General features: G+C 36.1%; 1 protein-coding gene across 1 annotated transcript in view; it reads left to right on the forward strand.

The window, feature by feature from the left end:
• LOC143248896 (amine oxidase [flavin-containing] B-like) overlaps window positions 1-14,891 on the forward strand; it is a 37,533-nt gene that overhangs the window by 21,968 nt on the left and 674 nt on the right. The window contains exons 8-13 of the mRNA XM_076497814.1: window positions 3,135-3,223; window positions 3,713-3,872; window positions 5,301-5,400; window positions 8,446-8,557; window positions 11,776-11,873; window positions 14,275-14,449. Of these exons, the coding sequence (XP_076353929.1) occupies window positions 3,135-3,223; window positions 3,713-3,872; window positions 5,301-5,400; window positions 8,446-8,557; window positions 11,776-11,873; window positions 14,275-14,449 (734 nt within the window). The remainder of the gene's footprint in view (window positions 1-3,134; window positions 3,224-3,712; window positions 3,873-5,300; window positions 5,401-8,445; window positions 8,558-11,775; window positions 11,874-14,274; window positions 14,450-14,891) is intronic.

Below are 14,891 nucleotides of genomic sequence, written 5' to 3' on the forward strand. Positions count from 1 at the left end.
TATATGCAAAAACGGCTCGTTTGGGCTGAGAAAACACTTTACATAGAAGAGCGAACAACGTTTCGACCTTCTTCGGTCATCGTCAGGTTCACAAAAAAAGAGGTAACTGACCGGAAGCTGACCACATGTTTGAAAGGGGTTGTGTAACTGAGTGTTGGAATGTAGAGGGCGGTGTTAGATGTTTGAATATATAATTTTATTTTATTATATTTAATATAGGTATAAAGGCGTTCCTTTATATTGGTTTATTTTGGGTTTAAGTTGTTGTATAAGTAAGGCTTCTTTAATTTTACGTTTGTTTATGTTTGTTTCTTTATTTAGTATTTGAGTGTTTTCTATGGTTATGTTGTGTTTATTTGACTTGCAGTGTTCGAAAACGTGTGAAGGTGACTTTTTATGTTCTTTGAATCTGGTTTCCATTTTTCTACTTGTTTCTCCAATATAGAAGTCGTGGCAGTTATCACATTGTATTTTATAAATAATGTTGGTGTGGTGTTTGTCAGTGTAGTTTTTACATAGTATAGACCTCAGTTTTGTGCCGGGTTTTTGAATAAATTTGGTATTAATTGGAATGTCATATTTTGTTACTAATTTTTGCCAAATGTTGGTTATTTGTTTGCTGATGTCGGGAATATATGGTATACAGCAGTATATGGTTTCGTGGTTTTTTGATTCGTGAGCTGTATTTACTTTAGTTGGTTGATTTTGCTTTCTGTCTAGGTGTGTGCGTATAATGTTTTCTACGGTTTGTGGAGGAAACTTATTGATGTTGGTGAAGTATTGTTTTAATTTGTCTAATTCATCGTTAATTTTATCTGGTGAGCATAGTTTTATGGCTGTGTTTATACCTATATTAAATATAATAAAATAAAATTATATATTCAAACATCTAACACCGCCCTCTACATTCCAACACTCAGTTACACAACCCCTTTCAAACATGTGGTCAGCTTCCGGTCAGTTACCTCTTTCTTTGTGAACCTGACGATGACCGAAGAAGGTCGAAACGTTGTTCGCTCTTCTATGTAAAGTGTTTTCTCAGCCCAAACGAGCCGTTTTTGCATATAAATTTCTCAACAAGTGGGTTTCTCGTCATCACTGATTAGAATCCATGAACGTTGGACACAAATACAGAGCATGACAAAGAAAAAATAATGTCACTGTGGCAAAATGGTGCTAACACTGGCCAAAAATATCAGAAAGCACGGAAAACAGTCTACACGGAGCTGAACGAAAGAGTGTGGGACTGGTTTTGTGCCGCACGTGCCAAAAAACCACCCTGTTACTGGCGTAGCCTTGAAGGAATATGCACTGATGAAAGCCACAGAAATGAATCTGGATGACTTCACTGCCTCCAATGGTAATTATTTAGGCCTATAAATTTCCAGCTTGATAACCCAAAATGTTTTAATATGCATTCACTTTTGTTTTACTTGACTTGAATAAGTTTAAGTTGCTTTCGCAAATTTTAACGCGTGTTTTGTTTTCTATATTACAGGCTGGCTAGAGGCTTTCCAAAAACGCAACAATCTGTCCATGAAAGTGTTGAATAGAGAAGCAGCAGACGTGAATCCTGCAGCAGTCGATGACTGGAACAAGCGCTTGGCAGCTATTACCGAGGGCTACGAGTTGAAGGATATCTTCAACGCAGATGAGACGGGGCTGTTCTAAGAGCCCTACCCACCCGTTCACTTGTCAAGAAGGGGCACACTTGCAGTGGGGCCAAAAATTCCAAGGAGCGGCTCACCATTTTACTCGCGTGCAGTGCCTCCGGCGAGAAGCTGACCCCATTAGTGATCGGGAAATCTGCCAAGCCCCGCTGTTTTGGCAGCCTGTCAACATCATCGCTTCCCGTAATATATAAACACAATAAGAAGGCGTGGATGACCAGCACTATCTTCAGGGATTGGCTCACAACTATCAACAATAAAATGAAGCTGCAGAAGAGGAAAATCCTTATGTTTGTGGACAACTGCCCCGCTCACCCCGCCATCACCCTGTCAAATGTCAAGCTGCATTTCCTGCCTCCGAACATGACATCAAAGCTATAGCCATGCGACGCAGGAATCATCCGTGCTTTCAAGGCGCATTACAGGAAGCGGCTTGTGAGGCATGTGCTGTTCCAAATGAATGAAACAGACCTTGCAACAGACATCGCGCGATCTGTGAACATTCTGGACATGGTGTACTGGTGTAAACAAGCAAGGGATTGTGTTACCGCTGAGACAGTGATCAACTGTTTTCGGAAGTGTAGTTTTGTAGCTTTTGCTCCAGCCACAGAGGACACACCACAACTGGAGCTTCCCACAGCAGATCCAGACTTTGAGCGTGTCCTGGGTGGTACATCCTGGGAGGATTTCACCGACTGCGACAGTGACGTAGTCAGCACCGTCCAGTTTGGAGACAATTGGCAGAAGGAGCTCGATGAAGCAGCTGCTGGTGAGCACCAGAAGCCAGAGGAGGAGCAACAAGACCAGGAAACTGGAGACGACTTTGTTCCAGACAACAAGGAGATGGCTAGATGCCTGGAGTATTTTCGAAAGTGCGCAGTGGCCCAGAACAACGCAGAACTTTTGAATATTGTTCAGAGTGGACAGAAGTCAGTGACCGTGTTGGCTCAGCAGACCAGAAAAAAACAGTTGTGCATTCAGGACTTTTTCAAACTGTAAATAAAGTTAATAGAGTCTACATGTATTGTAAAATTGTTTTTGTACATATTGCTGTTAGTTTGTTTTGTTTTGTTTTTTTTTTTGCTAAGAAAAAAAAATAAGAAGAAACAAATGAAAATCCTTTCTTTGTTTTCTTTGTTAACTTCAAAATATGTACAAATAAAAAAAAACATGCAAAAAATGGGCTCCTGCAATAGCAGACCACCTGCTGTTTAAGACCACTATTGCTCTGCAGAAGGGGTGGTCTTAAATACCAGGATCTACTGTATGTGTATTTAAAATGGAAGAAACATTAAAACACTCGTATGCTACTCCTTTGCAATTAGTTTTTGACAACGACTTTGGATCTTAAAGGAAACAAAGTCAGAAAATATATTTTTGATTCGAATTTCACTCTTCATACTTGATAATATACTTTGATGCTTTAATTAAATACGATGTTTATGTGTTGTTTTGTGAGATCAGATCGAGTTCTTCTGAACAAACCAGCAGTTTCTATTAGTTATCAAGAAGACACTGTTAAAGTGAAGACTTTAGACGGAGATGAATACCAGGTACGGTATCTAACTACCACCGGACGTTTACATCTTAAGACGGAAATGAATACCAGATACGATATCTAAATACCATTAGACGTTTAGATCTTTAGATAGAGATGAATACCAGGTACGGTATCTATGTGCCTGTCTGTTTTTTTCTGTTTGGGATAGTGTGTGGTTTGTCCCTGTGATGGAGCTCTGGATTCTGGAGATAGTTCGTAGGATTCTAATTCCAGGAAAAGTACAATATATTCCCTACATATTAAGCTGTAGGTGCATTATAAGAGTAGGAGTCAGCCTCTTAGCTTAGATAGTGTGTGGTTAGGTACTTCTGTCTGATTGATTTACCTCTGTCAATAACTAAAAATTAAGATCTGTTGCACATAATCTTAGAGGCTCTGCCTTAAAAACAGTATGCAGTCTCTCTTTGTATATTTTCCCCATAATCAAACTACCCATTTAACCATCCATCTGATAAATGTACGTGTTATTTGTTTTACACAGGGAAAATATATCATCCTAGCAATTTCACCGATCCTTCAGATGAAAATTCATTTCAATCCACCATTACCACTCCTGAGAAATCAGTTGATTCAGAGAACACCTATGGGAAGCGTCATGAAGTGTATTTTGTACTATAAAACTCCATTCTGGAGAGAGAAAGGTCTGTGTGCACGCTTTTAGATTTATCTGTAAATTTCTATAAATACGCATTCATTACTGAAAAAAAATAGTGTATCTTAATAACAATAACAACTTGATGCGTTCTATGAAAGTAGATATAACTAAGCATCGTAAAAATCGTTGACTTATGTTTCAATTTACGTATCTTTGTATCAAAGATATCATATACATAGAAGGTACAGTTTAAGTTTGGAAGAAAAGTATATAGTTACAATATGTATTTAAATCGTTAAGAGCTACTGTAGCACAAGTTCAATTTGTTTTGAATATCGTGCAAAGCTACACGAGGGCTATCTGCGCCAGCCGTCCCTAATTTAGCAGTGTGAGACTAGAGGGAAGGCAGCTAGTCATCATCACCCACCTCCAACTCTTGGGCTACTCTTTTACCAACGAATAGTGGGATTGACCGACATATTATGACGCCCTCACGGCTAATAGGGTGAGCATGTTTGATGCGACGGGGATTTTAACCCGCGACCCTCGGATTACGAGTCGAATACCTTAACCACCTGGCCATGCCGCACCCTGTTACCTTATGACTCTTCTGTGTGATACATGTAAATACTTCTTTGGACAGGATATGAATGCACTTCATTCATCTTTGAAATTCATTTTATATGTATCAAGTTAATATTTAGAAACAACGAAAAGAAGAATTCTCACTTATAATTGGCCCAGCATGTCGCGGGTTCGAATCCCTGTCACACCAAACATGTTCGCTCTTTCAGCCGTGATGGCGTTATAATGTAACGGTCAATCCCATTATATGTTGGTAAAAGAATAGCCCAAGAGTTGGCGGTGGGTAGTGATGACTAGCTGCCTTCCCTCTAGTCTTACACTGCTAAATTAGGGACGGCTAGCGCAGATAGCCCTCGTGTAGCTTTGCGCAATATTCAAAACAAACCAAACCAAACTACTTATAATTAGGTTATGTAACGATCAGTTACAATTTGAAAATAAACGTAGTTAAATTTAAAGGAATATGTTCAGTGCATCTGTTTGAAAGTAATAACTAGTGGGGTTTGTTCGTAACTAAGTACAAATCTACACAAGAGGCTATCTGTGATTTACCCACCACAGGTATCGAAACCCGGTCTCTAGTATTGTATGTCCGCAGACACACTGCTGTGCCACCAGGTAGTTTGGCTGCCAAAACATATTGTTCGAGGGTGGATGGAATGTTTTAGTGGAGTCATAAATCAGATTATGAAAAACATATTGGATGTATGTTCACACTATTTTTCAATATGTGTCACCCTAATGACGTTTTAAAGTGTCTTAGCCCAGGACTATAATCTATAATAGAGGGCGGGAGATCACACAAATTCCGCGTAATAAACTTGGATTTTCTAATCTATATATTTCTTATTATACTAACTAAGTAGGTTCAATCTTTATTTCTTTATAGGATACTGTGGTTCCATGATTGTCAATGACACTGATGAGTATCCAGTTTCCTTCTCTCTTGATGATACCAAACCAGATGGAAGTGTACCTGCAATTATTGGGTATGTTCGTCTATTTATGTCTATAAATGCTGTAGAAGTTAAATGGGTTATTGAACGTTTTAAGACGTTTATTAAGACCTCAACTATTGACAAAAATAACACTGACATTAATCTAATAGAGTACGCCATTGACCATAACACGAGCCCAAAGGTATAATTTGATACATCAACAATCATGTCTTACCCATACCTCTAAAAAAATATTATTCTAGCTACTTGCATTACATGGTTATATTTAGTATCTTCCATGTCTAACCGACAGCACTTTACTATGATCTAAAAATTAAATCAAAATACATCTAAGTAATTAATCGGTTAGAATCTGTTTAGGGAGAGTCGTAAACTTATCAGCAATAGTTATTGTATATCCTGAATCCGAGGTTATGTACATCTTGGTAGAACTTATCTGGTCATATTTTCTCTTGGTGTTTCGGAATATTTCCTAATGTTGTTTCTTACCTTAGCCGTGGCTCACTGTATCGTCTTTGAAGATACTTGAAGCCTACTTATATAATCACTTTGCTTATGATCCAACTTGGACTCATTTGTCATTATTGAGCACAAGACATAATGTTGAGCATTTTCGTCAGCATTTACATCCAAGACTGAGTCTTTCCTTTTCTCACCAATAAATATACTATTACCCATCCAACATAACGCTTTCCATTAAACTGCTTTGTATTACAAACGACTTACAGGTAACTTTCAATTACTTTAATATAGTTTAATCTATTTTACACCTTTATTACAATAGCGCCAATTCATTTATAGTCGATTTAATATAACATTAGCTGCTTTCTCTTGTTTATTTGATTGTTTTATAATTTCGCGCAAAGCTAGCCGTCCCTAATTTAGCAGTGTAAGACTAGAGGGAAGAGAGCTAGTCATCACCACCCATTACCATCTCGTGGGCTACTCTTTTACCAACGAATAAATGGGTTGACCATCACTTGTCTACTTATAGCAACTTTAGCACATAGTGAAAAAATATGTCATGTTTTAAATTAGCTTTCTCATATTAAAATAAAATTACCTTTTTCCGATTGGGAAGAAACTCTGACTAAATAAGGTTGATCAAGTAAATATGGGCTAACCATAAAGATATAAAAACGGCTGGTATGGATTGAGAAAATTCTATGTAGAGGAGCGAACAACGTTTCGACCTTCTTCGGTCATCGTCAGGTTCACAAAGAAAGAAAGAGATAATTGACCGATAGCTGACCACATTTTTGAAGGGGGTTGTGTAATTTGCGTTGCAAAATTAAAGAAGCCTTACTTATACAACAATTCAAGCCCAAAATAAACCAATACAAAGGAACACCTTTATACCTATATTAATAAATATAATCAAGCATCTAAGCACGCCCTCTACATTCCTACACTCAATTACACAATCCCCTTCAAACATGTGGTTAACTATCAGTCAGTTACCTCTTTCATTCTTTGTGAACCTGACGATGACCGAAGAAGGTCGAAACGTTGTTCGCTCCTCTATATAGAATTTTCTCAACCTATACCAGCTGTTTTTACATGTATATTTTTCTCTACGAGTGGGTTTTCTTGTCATCACAGATGACAAGCCCAGATTCTCTGGGCTACCCAGAGAAGTACATTTGGTTGAAGGTGATCATATCAGGATTTTCCTTATGGAGGAAAAAAAAACTCTTTTATTGTTTCCTTAGAGAAATTTATACAATGAGCTGTCTTTACTCTGTCCATCACGAGGAATAGAACCATGAATTTTAAGCATGTTTTTCTGTAAACTTATCAGTTATCTACTGGGGGATCTTATGAAAGCTATGGATAAGTATGAAATATTTTATTTTATGATAATTTATACATCTATTCTATAAGGATGTTAATTTACGTGATTCGTGAGATCATGACTAGATGAATGAAAGTTATGTTTATGAAATATGCTTATTACTGAATAAAAATATTGTTAGGGTTAAGGTTACTTTTTCAAAATATGCGAAATAAAATCAGCAGTAAGAATTTTCAGTAGCAAACTCAAATTTATAAAGTGGTTGAAATATTTAAAAAAGTATTTGTTTGAATTTCGCCCAAAGCTCCACGAGATCTACCTGCGTTATCTGTTCCTAATTTAGTAGTGTATGAGTAGAAGGAAGACAGCTGGTCATTGCCAACTCGTAGGCTACTCTTTTATCAACGAATAGTGGGATTCACTGTAACATTATAACTCCCCAATGGCTGCAATAGCGATAGTGCTGGTGTGACCGGGATTCGAACCCATTACCCTCGGATTATAAGTCGAGTGCCTTAACCACCTGGCCAGGCCGGGTTGAGTATTGGTTTCTCTGAAATTAAACACAAAGCAACACAATGGATTGACTGCTCTGCCCATTGCGGGTATCAAAATCCGGTTTCTGGCAGTGTAAGTCCGCAGATATATACCGCTGAAGGCTGTTTAACTGAAAGTTAGTCACACATAGTTAATAACTTGTCATTGTGATTTTTTTATCTAAAAGAAATGACGATATTTTGTCCATTAAAATACTCGTATATCTCAAATATTACAATAGTTATAGACCAGAGTACAAAGGCAACAACAGTTTACTTGATTTAAATCTGAGTCAATATTATTTGTTCAATCCTGATGAAAAGAATCCTGACCTTTATTCCTGAGTTAATGAGTTGCTCGTGACTTGTAAACTTTTGTGCCAGTAAGCACTTTTCAAGTAGGCTGGCACCGCCGGGTGGTTAGGGTAATCTGAGGGTCGCATGTTCGAATCTCCGTCGCAACAAGCATGCACCCCCTTTCAGTTGTGGAGGCGTTGTAATGCGACTGTTAGTCCCACTATTCGTTGGTTAAAGAGTAGCCCAAGAGGTAGCGAGGATGGTGATGACTAGCTGCCTTCCCTCTGGTCTTTCACTTCTGAATTAGGGACGGTTAGTGCAGATAGCCCTCATTTAGCTTTGCGCGAAATTCAAAACAAACAAATACCTTTCAAATATTATGATTTTCTTTGCATAACTTCATCTTTACCGTTTGCTACGTCAAATAAACCTGCATATCTTTTCAAGATTTGTTGTTGGTGACAAATTGAGACGTTTGGCATCTTTGTCTTCAGAAGAAAGAAAGCAGCTTATTGCCAGAAGTTACAGCAAAATTTTGAAGTCACCAGAAGCTTTGCAGGTACTTAATTTATAATGTGTACTTATAACCACTTTTGTGGGACCGTAACTTATATATGAATGTTTTGGTGACTTGTTAAATTGAAAACCAAATGTTACCATGCCACCATTTTGAATTTTAGTAATACTACAATTGATTTATAATTTTAAAGCTGTTATTACTATTGTTTTTCTTGTTTACTTCTAGGTGTGTTATATAGCGTAATAACTCCTATAAAGAAATTTCTTCAAATTTATGCGCATCTGAATTGCATCTACAAAACAACGACTAAAATTGGCCATTAAAATAAATCATTTAAAAAGGAGTTTTCCTTGATTAAAGTAACATTAATCATGCTTTCAGTCATTATAAATTAATTTTTCAACTAGTTTTGTTTAAGGAAACTGAATAGTCTTTAACAATTACAGTTTATGTTTACTTAAAAAATTAAAGCGAGAAATCAACATCTGTATGTATGAAATTGTTTGTTTTGAAATTTGCGCAAAGTTGCTCGAGGGCTATCCACGCTAGCCGTCCCTAATTTAGCAGTGTGAGTCTAGACGGAGGATAGCTAGTCATCACTACCCACAGCCAACTTTGGGTTACTCTTTTTCCAACTACTAGTTGTGTTGACTGTTGCATTATAACGTCCGTACGGCTGAAAGTACCCCAGTTTTATGGTGGCAGTTTTCACTTCAGGACCATTTATGTACCTTTTATCGAAACATAACAACTGATTCAACGTCCCAAACTTCTAAAATGTAGTTAATTTCTTTATGTAAACAAGGAAATCCTCTAACGTTTTTTTTATGAAAACGCGCGCAGCAAACCACATGAAACAGTAACAGAGTAGGAAATCACATTCCTGTTCTAGCTGATGCAAGTAAGTGAACTGCAAGTTAAAGCTATTTACCACTAAAAAAACCTGGCATGACCTGAGGATTTGGACATTCAGCTTATAATCTGGGGTCACGAGTTCGAATTCCATCACCAACATGCTCGTACTTTCAGTCATAGACGTGTTGTGGTATGACTTTTCGTTTGGAAAACCCAATAGTTGACGATATCAGCTAAATGCCTTACCTCTAGTCTATCATCTCTAAACTAGTAATGACTAGCATTGATTTCTCGAAGGAACTTGAGCGAAAAACAAACAATGGCTACGAAAGAGAAGAACATTACGGAAACTAAAACATATTTACAAGAAGGGAGTAAAATAACCAGAAACCTCTTCTTACTGGAAACGCGTATCGTATCAGTGAATAAAGACATAATTCAAGTTACTGATGGTCTTACTGTGGTGAAACATCACACGCACATATACAATAAAACCTGTCTAAGGCGGAATCGCATGGGGCAGTGTAAAATTTCCGGCTTAAGCAGGTTTTTTTCGGCTTAGACAGTGAACATGCATTTCTTTAATTATATGTATAATGTTTGAGCGGAACGTTATACTTGCTTGACTCAAGGGAAGTAAGACGTTTGTGAATAAAGTTATTATATTGTTTATGCTATATTTATTAAAATAAGAACAAAAATAAACATTCAAAATATACATAAGTACACAAAATCTTAATCATATTTATTTGAAGAAAGTGGCCAATTTCAACTGTTTCGATTTTTTTAATAGGTTTTCTCATGTGGTTAAAAGAGAACACCAATTCTACGGGCTTTTCATGAAGTTCATTTACCCGCTTCATTTTTGCATACAATTTGATAGCGTTAATATAGCTTAACACTTGCGATGAATTTCTATTTTCTCACTATCTTTTTCCTTTTGTTCATCTTCTGAGCCTGTCTCTTGTGATTCTATTATAGATTTTAAATCAGTTTCATCAGTTTCTGTTAAAACATTCTTGTCAATGTTCACAAAACTTTCCGTGTTCACAGAATCATCTGTATTAGTCTTCTCAATCAGAGTTTGGATTTCACTAGAATCATCATAACAAACAACCTCTCCGCAATCTCCGCCATTATCAAGAACAAATCCACAGTTTCAAAAACACTTTATTACGCATTCATCTTTTACGCATTTGATTGAATGACTTAAAAATGCAATTGGATCTAACACGTCAATTTTAATGGTCAGATGCTCTCTTACAGTCGTCCATGTTTGCAATAATATGCTGAATCATCAATTTTCTGTATTTCAATTTTATACACTGTATAATTCTATTATCTAGTGGTTGTAGAACTGATGTTGTACATTGAGGTAGAAAGACTAAACGAACATTTGAAAGTTGAAATTTTGGGTTACAAGTTGCATTTTCTAGGAAAAGTAGAATATTCCTATTTTATTGTTCCATTCTTTTGTTTAATTTGTTAAAAAATTCCTCGAATATAGACCTTATCAACCACGCTTTATTATTCGCTTTCCATTCCACGGGAAGTTGATTCTTCCTTAAATTTTTGAATCAGCGCAGATTTTCACGTTTACCTATACCCGTGGTAAATTTTCCCTAAATTTTAAAATTAGGGACTGAAATGACAAATATATTTCTACAAATTATGATTCTAATTTAACTGCAAAAATAATGACGGCGGAAAAAAGAACAGAATATATTGAACCAATACTTACTGTAACAAAATGTCAGAGAATTTATTAATATTTAAACAAAGAATTAAATAAGAAATTAATATTTAATCAAAAACATTTTTCCGCCTTACTCAAGTTCTGATCCTACTTGTTAATAAACGAAGTTGGTGAAAAATAGTTTTCCGTCCGCGTTACGCAGGTTCCACCATATAGAGGGCCTTTTATAACAGAAATCTCAAGATAATGCTGCAAAATTATTGATATTTTCGGCTTGTAGACGTTTCTGTCTTATCCGGTTTCCGGCTTAAACAGGTTTCACTATATATATATATATACAACCATATATATATATATATTATTTTTAAATGTTATGATTCCGCAGGCAATACATTTGACACGATGAAACTTTGTGGCTCATAAATAATTGATAAAAATAGTGTTTCACCTGAAGTTTTCACCTTATAACACAGCCGTTCTGAAATGTTATGGTATTCAACGAAAACCTTCATCAGCAGCAACACACATTGAACAAGATGTAAAAGAAATACTATATCTAATTATTTTAATGAAAATACGAACTGAATCGGTAAAATATATTGTTTTTATATCATCATTTGTGTTATAGTGGTGGAATAATAATCAAATATACTGTGCTTTTGTTTCAACTTTGTCAGACTAACTCTTAAAAATTATTATTTTTCAGCCTATTCATTATGAGGAATTTAACTGGATGGGAGAACAGTACTCGGGTGGATGTTACACGGGTACATGTCCTCCTGGTTTCTTAACATGTTACGGAAGGTAAAAAAAAATATGCTCTATTTTGTCAAATTAAATAGTTACTGAAGTTATTTAATTAAAAAAATTGTTTATTAGCTATTTTTTGAATTTGATTTCAAAAATTGTAAAATAGGTCATAAACGTTGAAAGCAAAATGTGTGACCTGAAAACAACTTTGGGATCCCAGAACATCAGTTGAACTTCAGGAGAATGCATCACTGAGGAGAGATTTCAGACTAGACAAAGTACCTGGCTCTTTCGGGTTACTAGTTTGATATATTTTAGTCGATTAAGTCAATGTGTTTATTCTGAGCTTATTTTATAATAAAAGTACAGTCTATATACTTTTGTTGCTAAGCAACATGACATAAAAACTATAGTTGGCATACACCGTTACCAAAACGCACTGGCTTTTCTATGTATTAGAATTTGTTATATGAGGAACCACTTCTTTTATATGTGGTTTCTTGCTAGCTTGCCTCATTAAAAAGATGTGCACCTACGTGGATAAGATAAGTAATACCCAAATGCGCATCGTCTGGGTTCACTTCGTATGAGTGCAAAATTTCAGGTTTCTAAGCTATTTTCTCTTGGAGCTGTTGCAGTCACATGTTCTCTTCTATGAGGGGTTTCGCTTGCTTGCCACGTATAAAGATGTTGAAACACGCACGTACGTGGATAAGTAATAATACCCAGATGCACACTCTTAGGGTTCACTTAGTATGTGTGTTAAATTTCTGATTTCTAGATTCTTTCCTGCTGGAGCTATGGTGGTTACACATATTCGGCCTTTTATTATTATAAGCGTTAAATACACTGCCTAAACTTTGGCTTGAATGTCTCACAAAGCTACACGAAGGCTGTCTGCGCTAGTCATCCCTAATTTAGCAGTGTAAAATTAGAGGGAAGGCAGCTAGTCATCACCACCCACCACCAACTATTGGGCTACTCTTTTACCAACGAATAGTGAGATTGACCGTCACATTATAACACCATTACGGCTTAAAGGGCGAGCATCTTTGGTATGACGGGGATCTTACATGAGTATTTTAAAACTATACTTGTCAATGTAAAGAGTGATTTGTATATCAGGGTTATACTTTTAAAAATTATTTAACCGATTAATAAAGTGAGTTATTTATCTAGACTAGATTTGGAGATTTCTTTGAATGACTTGAAAGCAAAGTTGTTCGATATAACCGCAAAGAAAATGCTGCGTACTTTTGTCTACACCAAATATAAATACAAGAGATATGTGGGTGTGCTTTTAACTAAATGTACGTTACACAGATAGTGGGGTTATTTTGCAGTAAGTATGAATAAGAGACATATGAATGAAGATACTGGGCCAAGAGGGATTTACCAGTAACGGGTGTCCAGTCAGTTCATAACCTTAATTAATAAATATCTGTAATACCTATTTAATTTGTTCTTGAACATGATACAAATATACGAAATAGGTAGGTGTCTTCCTTTTAATATATCAGTTCAAAATAAGAAACAGTAAGAACATAGAAACCTCGTGTGGCTTGGCGCGAACATCGAAAACAAGGAAATAAATGAAAAGCAAAAATGGTAAACTAAAATATAATAAAGTAAAAATAGTAAATTCCTTTCTTCCTAACTACCGGGCGCGGCATAGCCAGGTGGTTAGGGCGCTCGACTCGTACTCCGCGGGTTCCAATCTCCGTCACACCAAACATGCTCGCCCTTTCAGCCGTGAAGGCTTATAATGTAACGATCAATCCCAATATTCGTTGGTAAACAAGTAGCCCAAGAGTTAGCGATGGGTGGTGATGATTTGCTGTCTTCCCTCTTGTCTCACACTGCTAAATTAGGGACGACTAGCGCAGATAGCCCACGAAAATTCATAATGTCTTAAAGAGTAGAAGTGAGAAAAGCATTTCTTGTACAATATGGTGTAAAAATACAAACAAACATCTGAACCAACTTACTTCACTAAAGTAATATCTTAACTTCTTAATATTAAACATGACGCTTATGTACAATTATAGATATTTTAGGCACCTGTAATTCATTATTTGCAAAGAAAATAAAAACAATATAAAAAATATATATAATGATATATCTTTAAATATTATCAAATAAAAATAAATAGATAACGAACTTGCCTTCTAATAATTTCAAACTGTTCACTTGTTTCTGCAAAACAGATTCTTACCCTAGTTATGCTATGCAGTTATTTACCACTAATGACTTTACAAGGTTTTTTTCTTTGGATTACATTATAAGATTTGATGTTTTCTTTATTTTATGGTGGCTGACATCTTTATGATACTTGTGTATGATAACGTGTTTTTTTATTTTGTATGATTATTATTACCACAGAATATATGTTAGTTTTATACTGTTGTTGTTTTTTTATGTAATATATTTCTTTCTATGCTGTCTTTATTTTTAGGGTGCTTCGTGAGCCAATTGGACGGATGTATTTTGCTGGAACAGAGACTGCCACCTACTGGTCGGGTTACTTGGAAGGGGCCATTGAAGCTGGTGAACGTTCTGCACGAGAAGTTTTGAACGCAATGGGACTGCTTTCAAGTCACTTGATATGGCAAGAGGAAACTCCTTCAGACGTAAGTTTCTATCCAACAGTCGCTTATCATACCTGGCGTAAGTTACTTAATCATATGGAAGAACTAAGTTGTTTAGGTAGTTTGGCATGGCCAGGTGGTTAGGGCTTGCGACTCGTAATTTGAGGGTCGTAGGTTCAAATCCGCGTCACACCAAATATGCTCGTGAGGACGTTATCATGTGATAATCAGTCCTACTATGTGTTGGTAAAAGAATAGCCCAAGAACTACATTCCTTCTAGTCTTACATTTTTAAACGAGATGGTTAAAGCAGACAGCCCTCGTGTAGCTTTTTGCGAAATTCAAAACAAACAAACAAACAAATTGTTTAATTATCAAACTTAATTTTTCATAAAGAACTCGTACATAGGATACCTGTAATTTTTCTTTTGTAGTTTAGTAACGTTTTATAACTTAAAAATTTTGTTTTATTGTACAAATCTTG

The sequence above is a fragment of the Tachypleus tridentatus genome, chromosome 4 (assembly GCF_004210375.1).
Source record: "Tachypleus tridentatus isolate NWPU-2018 chromosome 4, ASM421037v1, whole genome shotgun sequence".
NCBI classification, from domain to species: Eukaryota; Metazoa; Arthropoda; class Merostomata; order Xiphosura; family Limulidae; genus Tachypleus; species Tachypleus tridentatus.